Here is a 27,540-nt window from a genome sequence, read left to right as displayed (position 1 = left end):
ACTTGCACGGTCTGTGTCTGTGTATGGCTGTTTGGGGGAGGATGGGCTGGGGAGGGCTTCAATGGCTGGGAGGGTGTAGATGGGCTGGAGTAAGTCTTAACAGAGATTTCGGCAGTGGGAACCCAAGCACAGTACAGGGTAAAGCTTTGGATTCTTGCCCAGAAATAGCTAAGAAGAAAAAATTTAAAAAATTTAAATTGAATCAGGTGGGGCAGACTGGACGGACCACTCGGGTCTTTATCTGCCGTCATCTACTGTGTTACTATGTTACCTAAATTCAGTTAAAGAGTAAGATAATGTCTACTCTAAAAATTATCTTGGAATAGAAGAATCAACTAGAGATCTTTGAAATAAATAAGTTTTTAACATTTTCTGAAAAGTTGTTAATTGCAGATTAAAAAAAAACCCAAAAGATTTGCAAAAATTGGATGCAGTTTTGATTCTCTTAACAGACTGATGGAAAGCCAAGGTTATATTTCTGAATATTTCTTGAATGAGATGGTAAATAGGAATTTGAAAAACCACACAAGGACATTTGAATTGAATTCTCCAGAACACAGGAAGCCAATGAAGTACCCTAAATAAAGGGGGTCACATGATCGTATTTATGCTTACCAAATATCAATTTTGCCGCAGTATTCTGAATAAGTCCCCTTTCCTATTCGCTGAATAACTCACCTTGAGCTACTTGAGCAAGATTCTTCGCCTTCCTTGCTACGAAATATTATGCAGTCGCAGAGGCATAGGTTGCAAGTTAGGTTTCAAGTTTAGTAAAATATGATAGACTGCTTACATATTATCTGAGCCAGGAATGCCCAAGTCCGGTCCTCGAGATCTACTGGCAGGCCAGGTTTTCAGGATATCCACAATGAATATGCATGAGAGAGATTTGCCTGCACTGCCTTCTTGGTATGCAAATCTCTCTTTCATGCATATTCATTGTGGATATCCTGAAAACCCGGCCTGTCAGTAGATCTCGAGGACCGGACTTGGGCAGCCCTGTTCTATATGCATATCTCCTTGAGAGAGGCATATAAAGATATGGTTGGCTATAAAATAAGCCAGGTGAATACCTAGCAGGGCCTCCGCAAGTGCGGATCGCCGGACTTGATGGACCGAAGGTCTGATCCGGAGATGGCGCTTCTTATGTTCTTATGTTCTTATATCCTAATGCTGCGCAATAAAAAAAATCTTACTTTATTTCTCCATTTTGAAATACGTTAACCATACAGTACTGGATTTCCAGAGCAATGCCAGACAACGCAACTAGTTTCACATAAAACAGAGTAACTAACTTGTTAGTTACACCAGCTCAGGGGTAGGCAATTCCGGTCCTCGAAAGCCGGAGCCAGGTCAGGTTTTCAGGATAGCCACAATGAATATGTATGAGATGGATTTGCATGCACCGCCTCCTTGAGATGCAAATCTCTCTCATGCATATTCATTGTGGATTTCCTGAAAACCTGGCCTGCCAGTAGATCTCGAGGACTGGACTTGGGCAATCCTGGTCTAAGCAGTGTACATAATTCAAAAGGCTAAAATATGAAATAGATTGGGAGGTGACAGAAAAACAGGACATGCTGACGAAGTTGAGGAGAGGTGGGAGCGGAAATGCAATTTCTCATAGGAAAGGAAAACGTTTAAGGGGAGATACGAAGGGGGAAGGGCACATTTTTCTAGTATAAACTGGGATCACACTTCCACACTGCCACCTGATCTTCCGAACTGGATGTTACGGAGTGCTTGACAACACCTGATACCATAGGGATTGCTTTCAAGTCAATGATTCTTCCCCTGCTCATCCCCTGCATCCTCAGGCAGTTCCGTTGGGGGGGGGGCTCATATTTCCTGTCCTCTTCTCGTCTTTCCTACGTAGGACCTGGAGAAACCATCTGCGGTGCTGCAGCGGATGAAAGGTAGAGGGAAGGTGGGCGGCAGGGACGGTGCAGAAGAGCAGTGTGACGGCAGTACACCCGTGGAAACAGCTCAGCAGGCAGGTCAGTCGGCGCAGCAGCCCGGACGGGACGCAGCCTGGCGATGGCGCTCAAACATCGCCACTCAGCGAGCTTCAGTCAGCCCTAAATGCCCCCTTTCAACACTTAATCGTAGTTCTACCTTGTTAAAGAGGTGCATAAAGGTCCAGTGGCATAGCGGGGGGGGGTGAGCGGTGCCCGGGGCATTGGTGCCCCTCTCCCCCAACTCCCCTGCCACGCACGCGTGCCCTTTCCACGTACCTTTTTATCTTCGGCAGGAGCAGCCACGAATTTGCCGCTCGTGTCGGCTTCGGTGCTCTCGCTGATCAGTTCCTGGGTGCGGGTCCCGGAAGTGGCATCGGAGAGAGCGCCGCAGCCGGATTTAGAGCCCCACAAGAAGAGTCCAACAGGACCAGATCCTGGAAACACCAAACAGCAGAGAAAGTGGGAACGGACAGTGAGCCATCCACAAGAGCCGGCGATATGAGTCAAAGCCTTGTTTATTTTAATCCAGGACGTACAGCAGGGTTGTCAAAGTCCTTCCTCGAGGGCCATATTCCAGTCGGGTTTTCAGGATTTCCCCGATGAATATGCATGAGATCTATTAGCATACAATGAAAGCAGTGCATGCAAATAGATCTCATGCATATTCATTGGGGAAATCCTGAAAACCCGACTGGATTGCGGCCCTCGAGGAAGGACTTGGACACCCCTGACGTATAAGAACAGGGTTAGGGGAGTGCAACTAGGGCAACTACCCCCCAGTCAGAGAGAGCCCTAAGGCAGATGGAAGCCAGAGCAGTACTGCCTGGGCTTTGCAGTCCCCAGTTATGTCTAATACCAGCTCTAGCAGGCTACATATTTCAAGTCTGATATATTCTATCAAAGCCTTGCTTATTTTAATCCAGGATGTACAGGAACATGGGTCCATGTTCCTGTACGTCCTGGATTAAAATAAACAAGGCTTTGACTCATACCGCTGGCTCTTGTGGATTGCTCATTGTCTGGTACACTGCTTTCTCTGCTGCAGGGTTTAGAGCTACAGCCTCAGCACCCTGAGGTTGTGGGTTCAAATCCACACTGCACTTTGTGACACTGGGCAAGTCACTTAATCCTCCCATTGCCCATTACATTAGATAGATTGTGAGTCCACCGGAACAGACAGGGAAAAATGCTTGCGCACCTGAATAAATCCATGGGAGAACGAACAGTATAGAAAATTGAATGAATAAAGTGATTTTTGGAAATGGTAGGGTATGAAAGTGGCGGCGTTGGGATCTGAGAGAATGGCAGAGGTGACTGTGGTGTGAAGTGAGAAGGAGAAAAAGTGATAGATGAGTTTCTGGGAAATATTGGGGAAGAGATGGGTTCTGGGAATGGACAAGGAAAGAAAGTGGCATGTGTGACCGTGAGGAATGGTAGCATAAGGAAGTGGTAGATATTGCACAGGAAGTGAGCTACAAAGGAAGTGGATAAATGTGATTCTAAGAAGGACAGAAGGTGGAATGCGACAGATGAGGCCCTATTCACTTTACACAAAAAATACACAAAACTCAAAAAAGTTAAGACTCCCTTATACTCAAACCTAGCCACTCTGTTTTCCCTCATCAGCGATTCCAGCCTCCAGCCCACAGGCCAAGGATCTGATTCGCCACTCCAAGATGAACTCTGAACATTTTTCGGAGCCCACTCACAGGATCAAAGACATCATCAGACAGTATCAGCAGCCACTGGGCATAAGGCAGGCAGAGCCCAGGTGAGAGTGGGTTTCGCTGGGCTAAAAGAAGAGCTTCCAGATCCAAGTCTATTATTGAGAAAGACATGGGGGAAGCCACTGCTTGTTCTGGATCGGTAGCGTGGAATGTTGCTGCTCTGGGGATTCTGGAATCTTGCTACTCTTTGGGGATTCTGCATGGAATGTTATTCCTATTTGAGGTTCTGGAATCTTGCTACTCTTTGGGGATTCTGCATGGAATGTTGCTCCTATTTGGGGTTCTGGGATCTTGCTACTCTTTGGGGATTCTGCATGGAATGTTGCTCCTATTTGGGGGTTCTGAAATCTTGCTAATCTTTGAGATTCTGGAATGTTGCTACTCTTTGGGGATTCTGCATGGAATGTTGCTCCTATTTGGGGGTTCCGAAATCTTGCTAATCTTTGAGATTCTGGAATGTTGCTACTCTTTGGGTTTTGGCCAGGTACTAGGGATCTAGATAGGCCACCGTGAGAACGGGCTACTGGGCTTGATTGACCATTGATCTGACCCAGTAAGGCTATTTTTATGTTCTTATGTTGAGATTGGGTACATTGTGTCTTGTTACAGTATGTAGCTGGGTTAAAGGAGAAAACCAGCTTTCTGAATTCAAACTCCATCTCAGAAGGTAAATGAAACTCCCACATGTTCTTACTGTCTAAACAACAGACATGTGGTCCCCAATGCTCATGCGTTACGAGATCTTTTTGAGGGAAACTTTCAAAGCCATTAGTGTAGATTAAAAAGCGTTTTATTTGTAAAATCATCCGTCTGAAAACTGTATTTTCTCACTCTGGCTAAAAATCAAAATGTTAAGGGAAATAGTAATAATAATAATAACTTTATTTTTATATACCGCCAAAACCACAATAGTTCAAGGCAGTTTACATTTTCCATGTGTGAAGCTATTATTTATTTATGAAACACCTGCCCATTAAAAAAACACTCCAGATGACTTACAACCAACAGACATAACAGAACCACAATAAGAGAGCCAGAGTGAGGGACAGAGATTGTAAGCTGTAGATAGACATAGTAAAAGGGGAGAAATTCAAGACTGGATAGTAATAACGAATGAAAGAGGCAAAAAAATCAATTGAAGAAAGCTGTAATAAAAAAGGAGGAGAGAGAAAAATGATAAGAATTAAGCGAAGATGGAGGAAAGCAGAAACTAGAGCTTGGACAATACAACTAGAAAAATAAAATGGCCAGACAACAAAGGCAGAAAAAAGTATTTTAATTTTCTATTTCTTGATTAAACTATGTCAATTTTTGGAATATCCATTTCAAAATCTACTGATCAGAGCTCGTGGGTACTCGGTTGAAATTTATTTGACTTAGTGGATATTTGGCTTGATGAATTTGAAAAACGCTATCCTAAACCATTTCTGCTATTTAAAGGGTTAGTTTCAGTGTGAAGGTTCTAGGCCAGGAGTGGGCAACTCCGGTCCTCGAGGGCCGGAATCCAGTCGGGCTTTCAGGATTTCCCCAATAAATATGCATGAGACATCTATTTGCATGCATTGCTTTCAATGCATATTCATTGGGGAAATCCTGAAAACCCGACTGGATTCCGGCCCTCAAGGACCAGAGTTGCCTACCCCTGTTCTAGGCCCTTTGAGTATTCTCTGATCTGCCTCTCTTCACAGAAGGGAGGCCGGGAAGATCTTTAAGAAGAAATTGGACCCTCATGATGAGGCCTTGAAGATACTAAAAGGGAAGATGGCAGCACGATCAACGCCAATACAAGTCCCTACAAGAATACCCCCCAGATCTACCGTACGTAGTCAATATTGATCCTTCATACGTTCAGAGACAAAAGTCCTTCTGCTGATTTAGAGTGTTGTGGACAGAGTAGCTTTAAGTTAGCATGGACCCATCTCCTTGTGTGGTCCTTCTAAAGAGGTAGTTTTGATTTGGTCAAGGTGATTCACAAACTGATGATAAATGTGATCCAGTCTGCATTAAATTCGACTAGTATTTATTGGAAACTTAGAAAGCGAGCTAAAGAAGATGGTTCCATTTGGGACTGGACTGTGCTTTTCATTCGTTATATGTTCTAGATCAGCGTCTCGCAAACTTTACGAGCCTCAGCGCCCTAAACTGGCGGCTGTGGCTCGAGGGCACCCGGAAGTGCGCGGACGTCACCGCGATGACATCACGTGCATCATTCCGTTGATGTCCGCCCATGTGCGGAGGCCCTCTAGATGGGGCGCTGAGCCGCCAGTGGAGGGTGCTGAATAGGAAGAGGCGCGGAGAGGAGCAGCGGCGCCAGGGAGGAGGAGAGGCGCTGGCGATGGCTGAGAGGCACGTCCTGTAGGCAGTCAGCTGGCGCCGGTGCCTCTCTTCTTCCCCGGCATCTCACGGCACACCTGAAATCTCGTGCGGCACACAGTTTGCGATGCACTGTTTTAGATCTTTGCTGGGTCTCAGCTTTTTCCGTAGTGAATAGGAATAGTCAGGGTAATCTCATTTTTCGTAACAATTCTGATCCCGTGCAGAAGACGTAGAGCAGGCCAATGCTTTTCTGTCAAGATTGCCACAAAAGGCTGAGACTGAACCAAACCAAGTCATAGGGATGTTGTAGCTGTCAAATACGCGGGTGCTTTGAAATGTTTGGTTAGCGTTTTTAGCGCACGCAGCATTTTAGCGTGCGTTAAACCCACGCTACGCGGCTAGAACTAACGCCAGCTCAATGCTGGCGTTAGCGTCTAGGGCGCGCTATTCCGCGCGTTAATGCCCTAATGCGGCTTAGTAAAAGAAGTCCTTAGTCCAATGTTTCCAGCTTTATCGGATCATAGGGAAACATAGAAAAGACGGCAGAAAGGGGCTATGGCCCACCAAGTCTGCCCTCCCCAATGACCCAGCCCCCTAATTTCTTCCATGAAGAGATCCCACATGCTTATCCCATTTTCTTTTAAAATCAGGCACGCCGCTGGCCTCGATTACCTGCAGTGGAAGATCATTCCAATGATCAACCACCCTTTCGGTGAAGAAATACTTCCTGGTGTCGCCATGAAGTTTCCCGCCCCTGATTTTCAACGGATGCCCTCTTGTGGTCGTGGGTCCCTTAAGAAAAAAGATATCTTCTTCCACCCCGACACGGCCCGTGACATATTCGAACGTCTCAATCATGTCTCCCCTCTCTCTGCGCTCCTCGAGTGAGTATAGCTGCAACTTACCCAGCCGTTCCTCATACGGGAGATTTTTGAGACCTGAGACCATCCTGGGAAACTAGGCTTTGTCAAATACTTAGTTCCTGATCTAACAGTGAGAGGAAGTTTATTCCAAATAGTCGGAGTGTGATAACTTAAAGAAGCACTAAGTGTGTGGCCCAGTGGTTAGAGCTACAGCCTCAGCACCCTGAGGTTGTGGGTTCAAATCCCACGCTGCTTCTTGTGACCCTGGGCAAGTCACTTAATCCCCCCATTGCCCCAGGTACATTAGATAGAGAGTGAGCCCACTGGGACAGACAGGGAGAAATGCTTGAGGACCTGAATGTAAACCTCTTAGACTATAAGTGGTATAGAAATAATAAAAATTGACAAAATAGCTTACCGGTAATTGATTTAGGCAATGGACATTGTAAACAGAATCGATTTCATTGTATATGACCCTGTCTACTAATCATTAAAGTCGCTACCGCCTCCTCTTGAGCAGGCCGTAGTTTTTTGGGTAGTGCGTGCTATAGCACGTGCTAATCCAGTGCGTGCGCTAAAAACGCTTGCACACCTTTGTAAAGGGGGCCCTAAATCCAGCAAATAAGAAGGAGCTAGGCAGTCCCAGGTGATCCGAGAGAACAGGAGCCATTTCTGCCCACTTAAAATTGCTGTGAAATGAATATCGGCCCTGTAGGATTTCATAGTAACGCTTTTGGATTCCTGTTTAGGTGCCCAATGAGACAGTAGCCATGGTGAGGCCAGTTCCCAGCACCAAAATCAAGAAACCTTCGCCGGCCAAGCCTGCCGAGTCTGCTAGATCTACTGCCGCCCCTTCAGGTAAAGATGCCAGAGGGTACCGAAGGCCAGGAAAGCTCCAAGATGGGCACTTTTTTCTGTGTTTTCCTCCGCCTCATTTGGATCTGGGAAAAAAAGCCATTTTGTTTACTGCTGCCAAAGCTCCGAGATTCCAGGTCTCTCATTGCGCTACAGTTTCATTTATATTTGTAGCAAGTTAATATTTCAACTGATATTCAAGCGTTAATGTGAGCAATGTCACTGTGAATCTACCAGCAAAATCATGCTTTGTCCATAGATGTTGGTGCCAGAGTAAAGGTGGTTCATTGTGAAGCCTCCTGTTAATTTTAGTATTAATGGATTTGGACAAGTTCCTGGAGGAAAAGTACATAGTCTGTTATTGAGAAAGACATGGGGGAAGCCACTGCTTGCCCTGGATCGGTAGCATGGAATGTTGCTACTCTGGGGATTCCGCAATCTTGCTACTCTTTGGGGATTCTGCATGGAATGTTACTCCTATTTGGGTTTCCAGAATCTTGCAACTTTTTGGGGATACTGTATGGAATGTTGCTACTCTGGGGATTCCGGAATCTTGCTACACTTTGGGGATTCTGCATGGAATGTTATTCCTATTTGAGGTTCCATAATCTTGCTACTCTTTGGGGATTCTGCATGGAATGTTGCTCCTATTTGGGGTTCCGGAATCTTGCTACTCTTTGGGGATTCTCTATGGAATGTTGCTCCTTTTTGCGGTTCTGGAATCTTGCTACTTTTTGGGGATTCTGCATGGAATGTTGCTCCTATTTGCGGTTCCCGAATCTTGCTACTCTTTGGGGATTCTGCATGGAATGTTGCTCCTATTTGGGGTTCTGGAACCTTGCTACTCTTAGGGGATTCTGCATGGAATGTTGCTCCTATTTGCAGTTCCGGAATCTTGGTACTCTGGGGATTCTGCATGGAATGTTGCACCTATTTGGAGATTCCGGAATCTTGCTACTCTTTGGGGATTCTGGAATGTTTCTACTCTTTGGGTTTTGGCCAGGTACTAGTGACCTGGATTGGCCACCGTGAGAATGGGCTACTGGGCTTGATGGGCCATTGGTCTGACCCAGTAAGGCTATTCTTATGATATCCAAAGGGATGTAACCAGGCAGGGAAGGCTCCTGACTGGTTAGACCGCTTGTGCGGGGCTCTCCGCTGATACTGAGCGCCATTTAACCGGATAATGCTGCTGAATATCACCACAGACAGCTAAACTGAGAAGACTTGAGGGCCAAATTGGCACTTATGCAGTTAAGTGCCGGTATTCATAGGGTTACCAGATGTCTGGATTTATCTGGACATGTCCTCTTTTTAGAGGACCGTCCGGGTGTCCAGATGGATTTAGAAAACCCAGCACTTGGTCTGGATTGTGGACGGCCCTGGCTCTGCCAGAGCTTGGAGCCACATCTGGAGGGCTTCTGAACATCTGTGGATGTGACGTGATGATGTCACACTCATGCGAGCATGTGTGTGATGTCAACACATCTGCGCATGCTCGGAGGACTTCCAGATGTGGCTCCAAGCTCTGGCAGATAATCCAAGCTTTGGGATGATAGCATTACTTTAGAGTTGAGATTTTTATGCGGCTTTACAAGAACATAAAAATAGCCTTACTGGGTCAGACCAAAGGTCCATCAAGCTCAGTAGCTTGTTCTCATGGTAACCAATCCAGGTCCCTAGTACCTGGCCAAAACCCAAGGAGTAGCAACATTCCAGAATCCCCAAAGAGTAGCAAGATTTCGGAACCCCCAAATAGGAGCAACATTCCATGCAGAATCCCCAAAGAGTTGCAAGATTCCAGAACCCACAAATAGGAGCAACATTCCATGCAGAATCCCCAAAGAGTAGCAAGATTCCGGAACCCCCAAATAGGAGCAACATTCCATGCAGAATCCCCAAAGAGTAGCAAGATTCCGGAACCCCCAAATAGGAGCAACATTCCATGCAGAATCCTCAAAGAGTAGCAACATTCCGGAATCCCCAGAGTAGCAACATTCATTGCTACCGATCCAGGGCAAGCAGTGGCTTCCCCCTTGTCTTTCTCAATAACAGACTATGGACTTTTCCCCAGGAAATTGTCCAAACCTTCCTTAAAACTAGCTACGCTATCCACTCATACCATTACCTCTGGCAATGCGTTCCAGAGCTTAACTATTCTCTGAGTGAAAAAATATTTCCTCCTATTGGTTTTAAAAGTATTTCCCTGTAACTTCATCGAGTGTCCCCTAGTCTTTGTCATTTTTGACGGAGTGAAAAGTGGTAGGGTCTGTACGGGCATCGTTCAAGGAGGCTATCACGCTCTGTACTGACCTCTTTTCAGCTACGGTCTCCCGGGAGCTGGCACCTGAGCAGGAACAGATCCAGACGCAGCTTCATCGACAGTCCAGCATGGCGTACCATTCCTATTGCAACGTCCCCTGGAAGATATATGTCAGAAAAGAGGTATGCGAGACCGAACCCAGTTCTAATTCCTCTCTTGTGTATTTTGTATTTACGTGTAACACATAAAGTGTCAATATCCAACCGATGGTGCTCTGCCCTTCGCTGACCACCACTGCCGAGCCGTGTCTGGGCTTTGCCACTGAATATTCAAATTTGTGGAACAAACTAAAGCACAGCCAGTTAAGTGCAATCGTCAGCATTTAATAATAATAATAATAAATAATAATTTTATTTCTTATATACCGCTATACCATAATTTCAAAGCGGTTTACAATGAGAATAATGCAGTGATTAGAGCAAGAGACATATGTTTACAACAAAATACATATGTTTGGAACAGGATACATCTGATTAGGGCAGCTTGCAAGAAGATACATGCAATGAGAATACAGGATGTTTGCAACATGAAGCAAAATGTTTTGGGTCAGGTTATAGTGCGAAATGGGTTCAGAACATGGTACAAGAGATCAAAGCTGTTTACAGGAAGATATTTGCAATGTGAATAAGAGGGGAAACAGCAATATACGAAGGGGAAGGGTGCCTAAGTGACACCATATAAAGATAGGACTGTGTTTTATGTGGTATAACTTGGGCACTTCACTTAGACAGGCCCTGATTCTTGTCGGGACGCTGAAAGTTAAGCGGCAGTGGATATCCTACTGTCACCTAACTTAATTGGCTATTAATGAATTGACCGTGTCGCTTAAAACCAATTAATAACTCATTTTTAAAAAATGTAGATGCCTGAAGGCTGCCAATGTCTCATCCACAGAGGAACCTACCAGCGCCTACGGTCAAAGTGGGTGTGGCTTGTGCTGGAAGTGACATTAGGCGCTGGTACGAGACTGTGGACACAATTCTTGTGCAAAGCAAGCGTTAAACCCTGGCCTACATTTTAGACACTTATCTTACATGAGAATTGCGTCTACGGAGGCACCTTAGAATGTCTAAGATTGTTTTTGTCATTAGCCGCGCCAACTTTGAACTTAGGCCTTCTAAGGCTCTTCCGTTCAGTGGCATAGTAAGGGGGGGGGGCGGGGGGGCGGGGAGGCGGTCCGCCCCGGGCGCCGTCTTGGTGGGGGTGCCAGCACCTTTTTTCCTTTCTGACCTGTTGCCGCGCACCTGCCTGCCTGCCTTCCCTTCGACACCCCAGATACTGAGCACCCCTTGTCTTCTGATCTCCCCGACCCCTCCCACATCCTGGTGATCTAGTGGGCTAGGGGGTTCAGAGCAGACCCACCCAGCTAAAGAACCCTCCACCCTCCGACACTGCCCGTCGAAAATCAGGCAGAAGGGATGCCCACTCCCTCCTGCCTCTTCATAACAGCGGCCCTTCCCCCTCCTGATGCATCCCCCCTCCCTGTCTGTCCTGGTGGGCTCACACTCTACCTAGCTTATCTGGGATAATGAGGGGATTAAGTGAGTTGCCCAGGGTCACAAGGAGCAGCGAGCACAACCTCAGGGTGCTAAAGCTGTAGTTCTAACCACTGCGCCACTCACTCCCATTATTCTATAGCTTCGCAGCTAACTTCTAGTAGCGCCCCCTGATCCGCCAATACTCCTCCCACCGCTACCCCCTCTAGGTGTGGATTTTATAGAATAGCGACTAGGGCAGATGCATGCAGGAACCCAAATTGTGGCCAATTAACTTTAAATATTGCTTGATGATACCTTGATAACTAATTAATTTGCACACGCATCTGCCCTGGGCCGTCCACATTTGAGCAGCCTATTCAGTGGTGTAGAAAGCGGGGGTTGACCGCCTCAGGCACCATCTTCACTGGTGCCTCTCCTCCTCGCCACCCTCTCTCCGCGTACCTCTTTAAATGTTCACCAACACGAGCAACATCTTCCACGTGCAGCTCGCGCTGGAGTCGGCTTCCTTCTGATGTCACGTCCTAGTTGCAGGACCAGGAAGTGACATCAGAAAGGAACCGAGGCCGGCACGAGTAATGGGTAGAAGATGCTGTTCACCCAGGCGAACATTTCAAGAGATACATGGGGCGTAGGGCACGGCAATACTGGTCACCACCATCTCCCTTGCTACACCACAGAACATATCTAGGATCCAGGGAATTTTACTAGGCTCAACTTCGTCTTTGATGTTGGATTACAACAGAGGAAAAAAATTGGCAGTGTTGGCAGTTATATTGCAGTATGTCTGGGACCTTGAACTAAGAGGCTTCTCTTCCCTTTGGCACAGGTTTTCTATCCTAAGGACAGCCTCAGTGACCCGTTGGTTCTGGATCTGATTTACAAACAGGTGAGATTCTGCAGTCACTTGACGAGGTATCGAATATTTAGAAAGAATGTCTACCGTGTTGAATCCACAGTTGCATTTGTGTCCCTGTGTGTTTGGTCTTTTCAGATTCTCCACGACACCCTCTCCGAGGCCTGCATCAGGGTCACCAGAGAAGAAAGGTTAAAAATGAAATTGTTGCTGGGTAATGACTTTTTTAATTGGTGGTTACGATAATTCCTCGGTGAGCGCGTACCCTGTTGGAGGTGTTCAAGTTTATTTAAAATTTGATTACTCACCTATCCTGAATTCTAGGTGTGCTTAGATAGTTGTTTGACAATGGAAAACCAAATATTAAAACTAATCAGGGCGGGATGCATGCAACTTCAAATGCTTTGTAGATTGAAGTCAATATTACCAGCACACGATTTCCGTACTGTGGTTCAGACATTGATCCTGAGTAGGGTGGATTATTGTAACTCACTATACTTAGGAGTTGTGAAAGGGAAGTTGAGGGCTTTGCAAATGCTTATCAACTCCGCTGCAAGATTAATCACAGGGGTTCCTAGGAGTACCCATATAACTCCTGTGTTGGAGAAACTACACTGGTTACCTATGCAGCTAAGAGTGCAGTTTAAGACTGTAGCGATCATACATCAGACACTGTATCCTGCTTCCCCAAAGATCTTACAAGAATTCTTTGAGATCTATTAACGGCGGGATCTGGATAGCCCCCACTACCGCCCATACACCCCCTCCCTATATCCCATCCAAATAACTAAGAGACCACACATATATTTGGAATATAGCCGCAGCTCAATTTATTAAACAAAACAGCTAATAAATTAATTTGCATAAATTAACATCCACAAACATTAACTTCAATATAACAAATCTGCAAGCTCCTCCCGAGCTACCCGGTGTAACCATCAATAAATTTCCCCGCCCCCGCCATAAACAGCAAGAGTCTGAGGGGGGCATGACCTCATGCCCCTTTAACCGAGCCAGTAGACCCCAAGGCACAGCTCCCAGCTGGCCCACCGCTCATCGCCGGATGAGCCCCAGCACCCAGTAGCTTGGGAGACCCGCCAACCCAAGCTACCAAGGCCACCAATAAAGGGCGGGTGGGCGAGGAAAAAAGCCGCCTTGGAGAACCCAGAAAAGACTGAGTCCTCCAAGGTCCCGGCTTTAAAACTTCCCCCAAGCCGCCCTCGCTCCCTTCAGCCAATCACGCGCTAGCTTCTTAGCGCGAACCACACCCCCTCTATTTTCCTAAACTTCCTATTCCTCTCCTTCCCCCTTGCTAACCTGCCTCACGGGCGACATAGGGGCTCCCAGCCCCGCGTTACCCTTCGCCCTTCGAGACGGGCTCTTGGGTACTCTAAACCGAGAAGAGAGCTTAGAGATGTAAATGGGAAGAAATTAAGTTTGGAGGGTAGAATGTCGACTGTGCATGCTTGGATTGGAGCATCAATGATATCTGTGGCTGGCGTAGAACTATGGAATGCCTTGCCTGGGGAGAATAAATTTTAAGAAAATGCTGAAAACTCATTTATTTGCCAATGCCTTCTTATGCTAAGATATATTTCAGTAAATCACTAATGTAATGTAATGTAATAATCGCCTTTTAGAACTTTTCTGACATCAAAGTATGATTTAAAGCTTGTTTGTACTTCTGAATTGATTGAATTTGGGCTCTATCCCTATTATAACAGGGACAATTAACGATGTTATCTTGACATGTCTATGTTAGATGTGATAATCGTAGGGAAACAAGATTTTATGTATGTGATATGGAAACCGCATAGTTGTATGCGGTATGTACATTTTTAAATAAATAAAATAAATACTAGTAAAAACGGGGGTGGGTGGGGAATACAAGATTAAAACAAAGACAGACATATACAAACTAAATTCAAAGACCAAAAAAGACATTTAACAGGAGGGAAGGAGGAGGAAGTACAATAAAGTCTAGGAAAGAAAACCCAAGCCAAATAACAGAGAAAGGGAGTCCAAAAGTCCAACCAGAAACAGCTCCACCGCAAAGGTGAACTGGATTACTTTATTGCATAGATTCTGACCAAGACATATGACCTGACACTGACAGTGTTTCGGCTCTTGCCTGCCTCAAGGGTCTTTGCACTCTTTAAAATAATGCCTCCAAACGTAGAAAAAATTCCGATGTGGCGTTTCCACTCCTCACATGTGCATGAATCTCTTCGCTCTCGCATGAAACGCTCTCATATGCCATGTTCAGAATCTACTTCAAGCCTGTATTAATATTGGCCTTAACCAAAAATCTTTATCCAGGTGCCTAATATAAGTTTCAAACTCCAAAATATGCTTTGATCTGGATAACCACCCCCTCCTTACAAAAACTTAAATTGCTTGTCAAGACGCCTCAGCCCCACCACTCCTCCGCAGAAAGTACCATTCAAATCGCGGGAAGTCATCGGTGGAACTTCATCATTGGCAGTCATTGATTTAGCTGTCTCAATGTATTATATAAATATCCAAGTATCCAAAAGTTTTTATATATTTTTTTGGTTCTTTTTTTGTTTTATCTAAATAGTAAAGTTCACAGTTTCATTGCACTAAATTACAGTCCTTCTAGGATAATACTTAACTTTTAGCCAACCACGGGAGCCAGACCCAACATGTTTCGCACGACTACCATGCTTTTTCAAGGGTCTCCCTAAAAGATAAATACATAGAGAACAGAGGCCGTTAACTTTAGTAATAAACCGCCCCCTCCCGTTATCTTAACTAGTTTACTTTCACCCTTCATTCTTACCGAGGTGCGCCACTGTCATCCGACTCCAGAAAGTTAAAGAGCTCAAGATGGCGGCGGCGTACTGGAATTTGATTTAAATACCATTCAGCTGTTCAGATGTTCAGACATCTCCGCCCCCCCCGGCTGGCCATTGGCCCAACTCTACTCATAATAGGGAACCCCACTCAATCATGTTGTTCAACCCATACGGTTCTACCGTGTTTAACCAGAAAATATGCCTTTGCTCCTGTTCATTCAAACCTCTCCAATCACCCACCCCTCCATCATCATCCGTCCCTTTAAAAATGATTCGCCATCGTAATTGCTGAATAGTGTGTTTAAATTTCATCCAGTGCTCTACCAAAGGAGCCTGAACCACCCCATTTAGTATTCGAGACTTATGCTCCGTCAAACGGAGTTTGATCTTGCGACTCGTACGGCCGATGTAAACAAGATCACATGGGCACACTATAACGTATACAACTCCCTGGGAGTGGTGGGGCTGAGGCGTCTTGACAAGCAATTTAAGTTTTTGTAAGGAGGGGGTGGTTATCCAGATCAAAGCATATTTTGATGTTCAGAATCTATGCAGTAAAGTGCACGTTTTAATCCAGTTCTGAAGGCAGTTTCACCTTTGTGGTGGTGGTGGTGTTTCTGATTGATGGAAAAAACAACAGGAATGGGGAAATGAACGTAATGCTGCTGTATACCTTTGGCTAGAAAGAAATGAAAGAGAGAGAAAAGTAGGGAGGGAGAAGAAAGAGGGGGGGAAAAAAAAGAAGAGGAAGATTAATGTTCAATGCCCCTTTAAATTTCTCTTACATGTACAGAGAAAACCAAAAAAAACTCTGTGGAGTGACGATGTTCCTAAATGGACTTTATTTGAAAGTGTCAAAGTTCCAAAGATACACTGAAATCATCCACATAAAATAATTCCATCCACATAAGAGCCTTAAAGGACCTAGTCTGCTAGGGATACAGGACCCAACACGGTCCCCTTTCTATTGCAAACGCAAGCAGTGTCTCACTTCCTGCTCACCACACAATTGTTTCCCACGTACTCACCTTTATAGGACCCCCAGGGACCCCTGAAGAAGACTTTTTGTCAAAACGTGGACCGTGTTGGGTCCTGTATCCCTAGCGGACTAGGTCCTTTAAGGCTCTTATGTGGATGATTTACTTTTATGTGGATGGAATTATTTTATGTGGATGATTTTAGTGTACCTTTGGAACTTTGATACTTTCAAATAAAGTCCATTTAGGAACATCGTCACTCCACAGAGTTTTTTTGGTTTTCTCTTGATTTTCTTCTTTGTGGATATTTTGGGGTCAATTCCTTTTGTTTCTTACGTGTACAGGCAAGGAGTTCCAAATCGTGGGGGCGGTCACTGAGAATGTTGTAAGATGAGTACTGATCGTCTATAAAGAGGGTACGGAAAATAGATGTTGAGTTGTAGATCTTAGTGCTCTGGGTGGATCGGGTGGGATAAGTAATTTGTCGATAAACACAGATTCCTTGGTTTTATGTGTTCAAGTTACAAGTAAAGTTGTCCGGGCTTGAATGTTCGGCTTTGCACAGCACTACAATAGTAACATAGTAGATGACGGCAGATAAAGACCCGAATGGTCCATCCAGTCTGCCCAACCTGATTCAATTTAAATTTTTTTCTTTTTAGCTATTTCTGGGCAAGAATCCAAAGCTTTACCCAGTACTGTGTTTGGGTTCCAACTGCCGAAATCTCTGTTAAGACTTACTCTAGCCCATCTACACTGTCCCAGCCATTGAAGCCCTCCCCAGCCCATCCTCCACCAAACGGCCATACACAGACACAGACCGTGCAAGTCTGTCCAGTAACTGGCCTAGTTCAATATTTAATATTATTTTCTGATTCTAAATCTTCTGTGTTCATCCCACGCTTCTTTGAACTCAGTCACAGTTTTACTCTCCACCACCTCTCTCGGGAGCGCATTTCAGGCATCCACCACCCTCTCCGTAAAGTAGAATTTCCTAACATTGCCCCTGAATCTACCACCCCTCAACCTCAAATTATGTCCTCTGGTTTTACCATTTTCCTTTCTCTGGAAAAGATTTTGTTCTACATTAATACCCTTTAAGTATTTGAACGTCTGAATCATATCTCCCCTGTCTCTCCTTTCCTCTAGGGTATACATATTCAGGGCTTCCAGTCTCTCCTCCTACGTCTTCTGTCACTTCTCTTAGCAGTGACATCTATTTACATAGTTATTACATATTTCAACGTATGAATCATCTGCTTCCTACTGTTATTGTTCCAGGCAATTTGCAATGCGCTCAGCAAACAGTAGAGCAGACAGAAATGAACCAAAGATGTTTACAGTTGACTGCTTAAGTACATGCACTTTGGACCGGGTCTCCATGTGCGCTTAAACGGAGTGTGCAATTAATAGGAGGGGGAGGGGGAGGCTGTAGTTAAGCCGGCTCAGTTTAAATTTGGTGCTTGGGCTGCTGGAGCCTAAAGTACAGGAAAGCTATGCCCTACAGCTTGAGTGGAAGCGGAGCACTCACTTTCCCGGCTGTCCCAGCGCTCACTTTCCCAGCTGTCCCAGAGCTCACTTTCCCGGCTGTCCCAGCGCTCACTTTCCCAGCTGTCCCAGAGCTCACTTTCCCGGCTGTCCCAGCGCTCACTTTCCCAGCTGTCCCAGAGCTCACTTTCCCAGCTGTCCCAGAGCTCACTTTCCCGGCTGTCCCAGAGCTCACTTTCCCAGCTGTCCCAGAGCTCACTTTCCCGGCTGTCCCAGCGCTCACTTTCCCAGCTGTCCCAGCGCTCACTTTCCCAGCTGTCCCAGAGCTCACTTTCCCGGCTGTCCCAGAGCTCACTTTCCCGGCTGTCCCAGAGCTCACTTTCCCAGCTGTCCCAGAGCTCACTTTCTGACCTGGTCTGGTGTGGATGATAAGGGAGGAAAAATTGCCCCAGAGCGGCTCAAATCCCAGAGTGGACATCTGAAGTCTGGAGTCTCAGCACTGATCTCTGCTGGTCTTGATTTTCTTAATGCTTTGAACTTTTTCTCAAAAATGCAGACGCTGTTTAGAGATCTGCTGTCAAGTCCAGCTTCCAGCTTTAGAGTTTAGTATACATGTTAAATAAATAGATATCCTGAGAAGCATAATGAATTCTATATGGCAGCTGTAGCGCATGTTTCACTCCTAAATCTTTGCAATTATACTGGAAACATTTTTGTGATTTCTCACCTCAGAGGAAAACGGGCTGGACGCTCCCAACGCTGATGCTACCGAGACAGCGAAGAGAAAGGTTGTGAGTGCGGCCAAGGAGGACTGGGAAGTCTACTTCTCGCGTCTCTTCCCGGCAGCAGTAAGAGCTGAAAGCAAGGGAGGACCATGAGAAACGGGGAGGTGACTGATAAAGGGACGGGGGGTTAAAAGAAAGAGGGACAGGGGTTAGAAGTCACTCAGAAATTTCAAACACTAATTTCACCAATGATGCTACAGATTATCAGAGATGTGTTTCCATTTTGCCCGATGATGACCTGGTGGGTTACTCCTACTTCACAGTTTGGCTCAAGTACTGCAAGGCTGCCTCTAGAGGTCTTGGCAGCCATTTTGTGAGTTAGTTTAAAGATCTGAGGTCCAGTTAGTTGCCAGTGTTGAGTGTTACTCTCTGGGAAAGGCATTCTTTTACTTGCAAACCATCTAGTCTCACTGGGGAGCTGTATTTAACCAAAAAAAATAAAAAGGGGCGGGGGGTTTCCTGGAGAGATGTGGTTGTGGGTGGGAAAGGGAAAATATTTACCTTTAGCTCTACAAGGAGGAGATTTAAGAAAGGAGTTCCTGGCCTTCGAAACACAAATTAAAGACCAGGCCTCCTCGTCATCAAACATATATATTTACTGGTAGGGTTACCATATGGCTCCAGAAAAAAAGAGGATGGATTGAGATATCCGGGTTTTACTTCCATTGAAAGCAATGGAATATAGCTCCAAAAAAAGGAGGATGGATTGAGACATCCAGATTTTACTTCCATTGAAGTAAAATCTGGATGTCTCAATCCATCCTCCTTTTTCTGAAGCCATATTTATTTACTTAATTCAATTTCTATCCCGTCCTTCCGGGAGCTCAGAACGGGTTACAAGCCAACATTCAAAGAAGTTACATTGGACAGTCCATTTGGCGATACGTTACAATGCAATACTATACAATACAGTCACAAAAGGGCAAGGCTGTAACTTGAGGACATTCATAGGGAATTCCTGGAGGGGAATTACAGAAGATTGGGCCAGCTGGTGGTTGTTGGCGGGAAAGAGATCAGAGAGGACTGTTTGTGGTTGGACCTTTAATTGAAGAGAAAGGTCTTCACTGCTCTTCGGAAGGTCATCAATGATTTGAGGGGGGAGTTGGTTCCAAAGCTGTGGGATGAAGTGTCTGTAGGAGCATTTTCCTTAATATAGAATGATTCTGGCTAGCTTTTAAGAGCCGTGCCTTTTTTATCAGGTCAGGGAAGAATGAGATGCAGATGAAGTTTCTAGGTTTTGAAGAAGAAATGTTATCTTGCCTGACGGCCTCACACAAGTTGTCCTCTCCCCTCTCCCCGGCACCTTCCCTTTTCAATTTGCTTTCAGGGCAGTGTTGGCACCGGCATCCAGATTCTTGGGGTTTCCCATACAGGGATTAAACTGCTGAAGCTGATCAGAAGCAGTGATGCATCTCCAGAGCAACTAAGGGTCCTTCAGAGCTATAGGTAAGTGGAGACAGCAGGCAGCACTACCGTTAAATTATGTCGTTACCAAAGATTTCTGGAGAGAACTCTCTCTTTTCAAGCTGCCAAATCGAATGGTTGGTTCGGTAAAATTATGTAAGGATCCTCTTCGTATCTTGATTTTAGAAAATTATTGAAGACCCAACTGTGTGAAAAATTGGTATCCTAACTGGTTTTCTCATTTAATAATTTTATGCTTCCGTTATGTAATGTATTACCTTTTAAATTGCATTTTTTTACTGTATGCTCGGTTCTTATTTGTTGTAAACTGCTCAGAACCATTCTTTTAAATTGTACTTTAAAAAAAAATCATATTCTTCACTGTAGGATTAGTTCTTATTCATTGTACATTGTTTAGAATTGTATTCTTCACTGTATGACTAGTGCTTATTTGTTGTAAACCGTCTAGAACCGTTTTTGGTTAGGCGGTATATGAAAAATAAAATTATTATTATTATTATTATTAAGGCGACTAGATCTAGTGTTTACAGCTGGCCATGTCTTTAACTAAAAGGTTTGCCATTCTGTAAGGATGATACAATGGGCCAGTGACGGCTTAAAAATGAACAAATTATCTCTATATCTTATGCAGGTATTCAGCTGCAATATCTGTCCAAGTCAGATCGCCAAATATGTCAGCAAAATTTTAAACAGATAACTTATCCATATAAATGTATGCTTGCTGATACAATGATGGATGAACGAGTTACATCAAGTTTCAAGTTGCCCAACTTGAGTGAGAGGAGGTTTTTCAAAATGCCGGGTTTTGAAAAGTCATCCAGACCCCTGGACGTCTGGTAATCCTCGCTGAACATCACCACTATTTTTGTAATTTTGGGCTTACCACTGAAATGGCCTAGCCCCTTCTCTGGCTATATAGATAAAATCTGGCCAAATTTCAAACTGAAAATGTATCCGTGTAAAAGTGCCCCTGAAATTCAAACAAAGGCATTTGTGACTGAAAGTGCAATATTTTATCATCACTTCCCACCAGAAGGAATGTCGGTGAAGGAGTCCCACACAGCTTCCAGCTGCTCAATGGGAACATTGTCTGCAAAGGGCAGGATCATAGAAACATAGAAACATAGAAATTGACGGCAGATAAGGGCCACGGCCAATCCAGTCTGCCCACCCTAATGACCCTCCCCTGCCTTTACTTTGCAAATAGATCCCACGTATCGATCCCATTTGGCCTTAAAATCAGGCACGCTGCTGGCTTCAATCACCTGAAGTGGAAGATCATTCCAGCGATCAACCACCCTTTCGGTGAAAAAGAATTTCCTGGTGTCACCACGCAGTTTCCCGCCTCTGATTTTCCACGGGTGTCCTCTTGTTGTCGTGGGACCCTTGAAAAAGAAGATATCCTCCTCTGCATCGATGCGGCCCGTGAGATACTTGAACGTCTCGATCATGTCTCCCCTCTCTCTGCGCTCCTCGAGCGAGTATAGCTGTAATTTATCTAACCTTTGAAACTGGCCACCCTACCCATGTTCACGATGAGTTGTGCAATCCTTTAGGGCTTATCGGCTCAGATTAGAATTCTGTATTTCCCTGGACCTGTCAGTCTTTTATAATTGAAAGTGCAATATTTTAACTCTCCCTCCTTGGAGGGCTTCTGCACAACATCCAGCTTGTCTGCAGAGCATAAAGCACATGTAACATAGTAGATGATAAAATACAAAATCCACAAGAAGGGATGTCCAATAAATTACAATTTCACACAAACACCCCTCAACAACCAGGGCTACGTCTCAGATTTTATAGAAAAAGGAGAAAAAGACCTCAGTGTCTAACAGGGGCCATAAAAGAGCTTCCCAAATAGACAAGCCAGTCTCAGACAGAATTTGAAACTGGCAGACACATCCTTGGTCAAAAAAACTCCTTTAGACTCAATTAATATTCAGAATCACACATTTCGTTTAGTAAATTCTGTTTCAGTTTTTCAAAAATATTTTATAAATAGTGTCATAAAAGTCACTTATCTGAATAGATAGATGTTTAGACGTAGTCGTGGGGTTAGAAAGCAGGAACAAAAAATGCTCCGTGGGAAGTCAGCTGAAGGCTAATTCCAGTATCTCCAATGCAACACTTCCATAATGGCCCTGGTTCCATAATGGAAGTGTTGCATTGGAGATACTGGAATTAGCCTTCAGCTGACTTCCCACGGAGCATTTTTTGTTCCTGCTTTCTAACCCCACGACTACGTCTAAACATCTATCTATTCAGATAAGTGACTTTTATGACACTATTTATAAAATATTTTTGAAAAATTGAAACAGAATTTACTAAACGAAATGTGTGACTCTGAATATTAATTGAGTCTAAAGGAGTTTTTTTGACCAAGGATGTGTCTGCCAGTTTCAAATTCTGTCTGAGTCTGGCTTGTCTATTTGGGAAGCTCTTTTATGGCCCCTGTTAGACACTGAGGTCTTTTTCTCCTTTTTCTATAAAATCTGAGACGTAGCCCTGGTTGTTGAGGGGTGTTTGTGTGACATAGTAGATGATGACAGATAAAGACCCAAATGGTCCATCCAGTCTGCTCAACCTTACCCTCTCTTTAAATTACTGACTTAATTTAAATTTTCCTTCTTAGCTGTTTCTGGGTCAGAACCCAAAGCTCTGCCCCGTCCTGTGCTTAGGTTCCATCTACTGGATTCTCCATCAAAGATCATTCCAGCCCTTCTAAACCGTCCACAGACCCATCCTCAACCAAACAGCCATATATGGACACAGACCGGGCAAGTCTGCCCAGTACTGACCTTAGTTCTTCAATATATACCATTATTTTCTGATTCGCGATCAGATATGGGAAGAGACTTTAAAAATCTTAGTATGTAACCTTTGGAAGAAAGGCAGGAGAGGGAAGATATCACAGAGACATTTAAATACCTTCCAGGCTAGGGTTACCAGATGTCCAGGAAAACATAAGTGTAGGTCTCTTCTGTTGCAAAGGACCTCTGGATTGAGAGGCCATAGGATGAAAGTGAAAGGAGAGATTTCTGTGCAGAAAGAGTGGTGGATGCATGGTGATGAAGGCTGTTTCTGACTTCAAGAAAGCATGGGACAAGCACAAAGGATCTCTAAGGGAGAGGAAGAGATTGTGTCGGTCAATACTCGACCCATGGTAGTCAGTGATTTTTTTTTAATGCTGATAGCTGTGGGCAGAATTAGGCTCATATATTCAGCACTGGGCTATATCTGGCCTTTGCCCATCCAGAGCTTATGCAAATCTCAACCAATATTCAGCCAGGGCCCACATAACTGTCTGAATGTTGGCCTGGACCCACATAAAAACACCTACTGACTTTTCCTCCGATCCCCCACCCCACCCCCAATGAGGTCCATAGGCCCCCTTCCCAATACCCTGATATGATCGACACCCCTTCCCCACCCAGACCTACCATTCAAGATAGACCCTCTAGGCCTACCTAATATCCCAGGTGGTCCGATGGGGTCAGGAGCATCGCCCACACACTCTTGCTGCTAAAGGCTGCCTTCACAAAATGGCTGCCATGACCTCTAGAGGCAGCTTTGCTGTGCTCAATACACTTCTCTTCCCCGGAGCCCCCGGCTGCCACATTCCAACTCCTCCCCACATTCATAGAAGTTATGCCCTTGGTTGCACCATCTCTGCCGGCATGTCATGGCTCAGAGGCATCCAGAAGCTGGAGCCCATTTGCAGGGCCTATCACAAATTAACTCCCAGGCAATGAGCTGAACAGAAATGCTCCCTTCAAAACTGTATATTATGTAGAGGCAGGTGGGTTTGCTGGGGTCTGATTGGGATTGTAAAGATATCAGGGAGAGGGCAATTTGCTGAAATCTGATTGGGTGAAAAGTATGGTGGGGGATGCTGGCAAAGTCAGGCAGTGGGCTGCAGGACAAAGTGCTGGGTTTTGAAAAGCCGTCCGGACATCTGGGTAAATACAGACGTCTAGTAACCCTAACTCAGGTCCCTACCAAGCAACTGCCTCCTCACTTCAGATCCCTCAAACGACTTCTGAACGTCAGGAAATCAATAAAAGCTTACCTCTTCCCCTAAATCCAGTCACTCCCTTCAGACCATATATATTCGAATGTAGCCTGAACTAGATCCACTCTGGTTGTTAACTGAAGTTGGAAATCACCATATCTTAACTTAAAATGACTAAATTGTATGCTAATCTTGACTCTCTCTAATATAGTAAATGATGGCAGATAAAGAACCGAATGGTCCATCCTGTCTGCCCAACCGTACATGCTCCATAAATCAATCATTTAATTTAAATGGTCCTTTTTCTTAGATATTTCTAGGCTAGAAACCGAGAGCTCTGGGTTCCATCTACTGGAGTCTCTGTCAAAGTTCACTCCAGCCCATCTCAACTGTTACTGTACACATGTAAATTCATCATCTGTTTGTCTATGTATTCTGTATATCAACCTTATAATCTATTCTGAGCTCTCTGAGGAGGATGGGATATAAATCTAACCAATTTTTTTAAAAAAAGTTATTCTTTGATGTCTCTTGGACTGCTGTCAAGCCAGTGGAGACTATTGGAAACGTTTCTTGTGGTTGGCGATTCAGACTAACAACACCCCGTGTGTTTACTCTTTCCCCCCCAATCCCTACCATCAGATATGCAGATATTCTCTTTGTGACCATTCCGTCAGAGAACATGCTGGAATTCAACCTGACCAGTGAGAAGCTGATTCTGTTCTCATGCAAAGCCCCTCAGGTGAAAGCCGTGATCGACTACTTTCTCACAGAACTCAAGAAGGTAGGAACTGTGTCCTCTGTGCACAGTAGCGTAGCGAGGGGGTGGAGCGCCCCCAGTGCTGGCACCTCTTCTCCTCTCTGCTCACCCACCTCTTAATAAATCTTCGGCAGCAGCAAGCAGCACCTCCTACCTGCTGCTCTAACCAGCTTCAGCTCTCCTTCTGACATCACTTCCTGGTTGCGGGACCAGGAAGTGACATCAGAGGGAGAGCTGAAGCTGGTTGGAGCAGTAGATAGGAGATACTGCTCGCTGCCACTGAAGATTTGGAAGAGGTACGCGGTTGGGGGGGGTGTCACGACAGAGAAGAGGTATGCGGAGGGCACACGTGACAGTGAAGTATGAGGGGTGCATGGTACGGCAATGCCAGGTGTCACCGCCTTGGTGCCTCCTTCCCTCGCTATGCTGCTGGCATAGTAATCGGTTGTAAGGAGAAGAGGGGAAGGGGAGAGCCGGCCATTTAAATTGATATCACTCATCTTACTAGTAAAAAGAGACAGGGAATAAGGCTTTTGTAATTGAACAAGCGTCCTTGGTGAGTAAGACATAGACGTGCCAGAGGCTTTAGAAGGGGCAACATTTGCTCTGTGAGCAGTGGCGTAGCGAGGGTGAGAGGCGCCCGGAATAGCAGCGTCCCTCCCCTGCCCTCTTCTCAACCCCACCTCACTCCCACCCGCTCCATCCCCGCCGCCTCCTGCCACGTGTGCTCACCCCTTCCCTTCCCCCACACCCCTTTAATGTTTGCGGTGCGAGCAGCAACCCCCAACCTGCTGCTAGTGTCTGCTCTTCCTCTGACATCACTTCCTAGGTGCAGGTCCAGGAAGTGATGTCAGAGGAAGAGCGAACGCTGGAACGAGCAGCAGGTTGGGATTGCTGCTCGCTCCGCAAATGTTACAAAGGTATAAGGGAAAGTGAGCATGTGGTAGTGGGGGGGGGGGGGGTAGAGAAGGAGCGGGACGCAGAGAAAAGGATGGGTGCCAGCACCAAGGGCAGACCCCTCCCCCTCACTATGTCACTGACTGTGAGTAACTGGCCACACACTTGGGGAATGACAATGGCGTTGGGGCAGGGAATGAAAAACCTCCGATACCTGGAAAAGTAGAAAGACCACAGAAAAGAGACAAATGGCTGCCCTGTGCCCCAGTCAGGTCAAGGGCCTGAACATTCAAGTGATACCCATATCTCTGCCTTTGTGAACTGTGCAGGCACATCTGATCCGATGGTTATGGTTCTTCCATTGCAGTCCTAAACACTTCCATTGTGCCAGAGCGTACATGTCAGCCAGCATACAGATAATTCACAAATGAACAATAATTAAAACCCTTTGAGAAGTTCTTTTATGTTCCAGGATTCCAGCTATGTGGTAGCGGTGAAGAGCCACATCACTGATGACTGGAGCCTTCTCAACTTCCACAAAGGGGATATCATCCACTTGCAGTCAATGGAGGGGCTAGAGAAGGGTAAGTGTACACTACAGATATAATCTGAACTAGAGAATGACACGGGGACAAATTTGTCCCCATCCCCACAGGAACTCAATTTCCAAATCCCGTCCTCGCGTGTTTTGTCACTGTCCCATTCCTGTAAGCTCTGCCTTAACCGCACAAGCCTCGAACACTTAGGATTTTAAAGCGTTTGAGGCTTGTGCAGATGAGGACGGAGCTTAGGCATTGGTGGAATGAGGCATTATGACATCACAATCTGAGCTCTAGAATGTTGCTACTTAGGGTTTTAAAGCGTTTGAGGCTTGTGCAGATGAGGACGGAGCTTAGGCATTGGTGGAATGAGGCATTATGACATCACAGTCTGAGTTCTAGAATGTTGCTACTTAGGAATTTAAAGGGTTTGAGGCTTGTGCAGATGAGGACGGAGCTTAGGCATTGGTGGAATAAGGCGTTATGACATCACAATCTGAGCTCTAGAATGTTGCTACTTAGGAATTTAAAGGGTTTGAGGCTTGTGCAGATGAGGACAGAGCTTTTAGGAATGGGGCAGAGACAGGAAAAGAACGGGATGGGAAAATGAGTTCCCGCATTCTGTAATCTGAACCAAGAAAGAGTTCTCATAAGAGCTTCTTCTCACTTCCACAAGAAATGTACTTTGCAGCTTTTCATGAGGGGCTGCTCCCATTTAGGGGTTCCAGGCTGGAATGAATGGAGCCCTGGAAGAAATTGCTTTGCTTGGATGTCTTTTCTTTTTTATTATTATTATTACAAGAACATAAGAATAGCCTTACTAGGTCCGACCAATGGTCCATCAAGCCCAGTAGCCCGTTCTCACGGTGGCCTTTCCAGGTCCCTAGTGCCTGGCCAAAACCCAAAGAGTAGCAATATTCCATGCAGAAACCCCAAAGAGTAGCAAGATTCCATGCAGAATCCCCAAAGAGTAGCAAGATTCCGGAACCCCAAATATCAACATTCCAAGCAGAATCCCCATAGTAGGAACATTCCATGCTACCGATCCAGGGCAAGCAGTGCCTTCCCCCATGTCTTTCTCAATAACAGACGATGGACTTTTCCTCCTGGAAACTGTCCAAACCTTTCTTAAAACCAGCTACATTATCCGCTCTTACCGCAACTTCTGGCAACGCGTTTCAGAGCTGAACTATTCTCTGAGTGAAAAAAAATTTCCTCCTATTGGCTTTAAAAGTATTTCCTCCTATGTAAGCACCGGGAAGGGGTAGGCCCACCATTTTGAAGAGGTGGGCCTGCTAGCTGGAGAGAATAGGCATCCCTCAAGCTGGCCAACATTGGAAACGTACAGGGGGAGTTGTTGGGGGGGAGGTTGGCAGGGGATCCTGGTGGTGGGAGGGATTGAGCATCCCTCTTGCTGGGGGGTGGGATTGTTGAGGGGTATTTA

General features: G+C 45.4%; 1 protein-coding gene across 1 annotated transcript in view; it reads left to right on the top strand.

Moving 5' to 3' along the window:
- MYO15A (myosin XVA) overlaps positions 1-27,540 on the top strand; it is a 204,666-nt gene that overhangs the window by 125,261 nt on the left and 51,865 nt on the right. Inside the window, exons 35-45 of the mRNA XM_033914963.1 lie at positions 1,877-1,997; positions 3,585-3,729; positions 5,374-5,503; positions 7,614-7,722; positions 10,043-10,164; positions 12,368-12,427; positions 12,533-12,608; positions 18,411-18,526; positions 19,791-19,909; positions 24,543-24,684; positions 26,030-26,141. Coding sequence (XP_033770854.1) covers positions 1,877-1,997; positions 3,585-3,729; positions 5,374-5,503; positions 7,614-7,722; positions 10,043-10,164; positions 12,368-12,427; positions 12,533-12,608; positions 18,411-18,526; positions 19,791-19,909; positions 24,543-24,684; positions 26,030-26,141 — 1,252 coding nt within the window. The remainder of the gene's footprint in view (positions 1-1,876; positions 1,998-3,584; positions 3,730-5,373; positions 5,504-7,613; positions 7,723-10,042; positions 10,165-12,367; positions 12,428-12,532; positions 12,609-18,410; positions 18,527-19,790; positions 19,910-24,542; positions 24,685-26,029; positions 26,142-27,540) is intronic.

This window comes from Geotrypetes seraphini, chromosome 11, assembly GCF_902459505.1.
Source record: "Geotrypetes seraphini chromosome 11, aGeoSer1.1, whole genome shotgun sequence".
In the NCBI taxonomy this organism is placed as follows: Eukaryota; Metazoa; Chordata; class Amphibia; order Gymnophiona; family Dermophiidae; genus Geotrypetes; species Geotrypetes seraphini.
The sequence above is the reverse complement of the archived record's forward strand: the minus strand, read 5'-3'. Positions and strand labels throughout refer to the sequence as shown.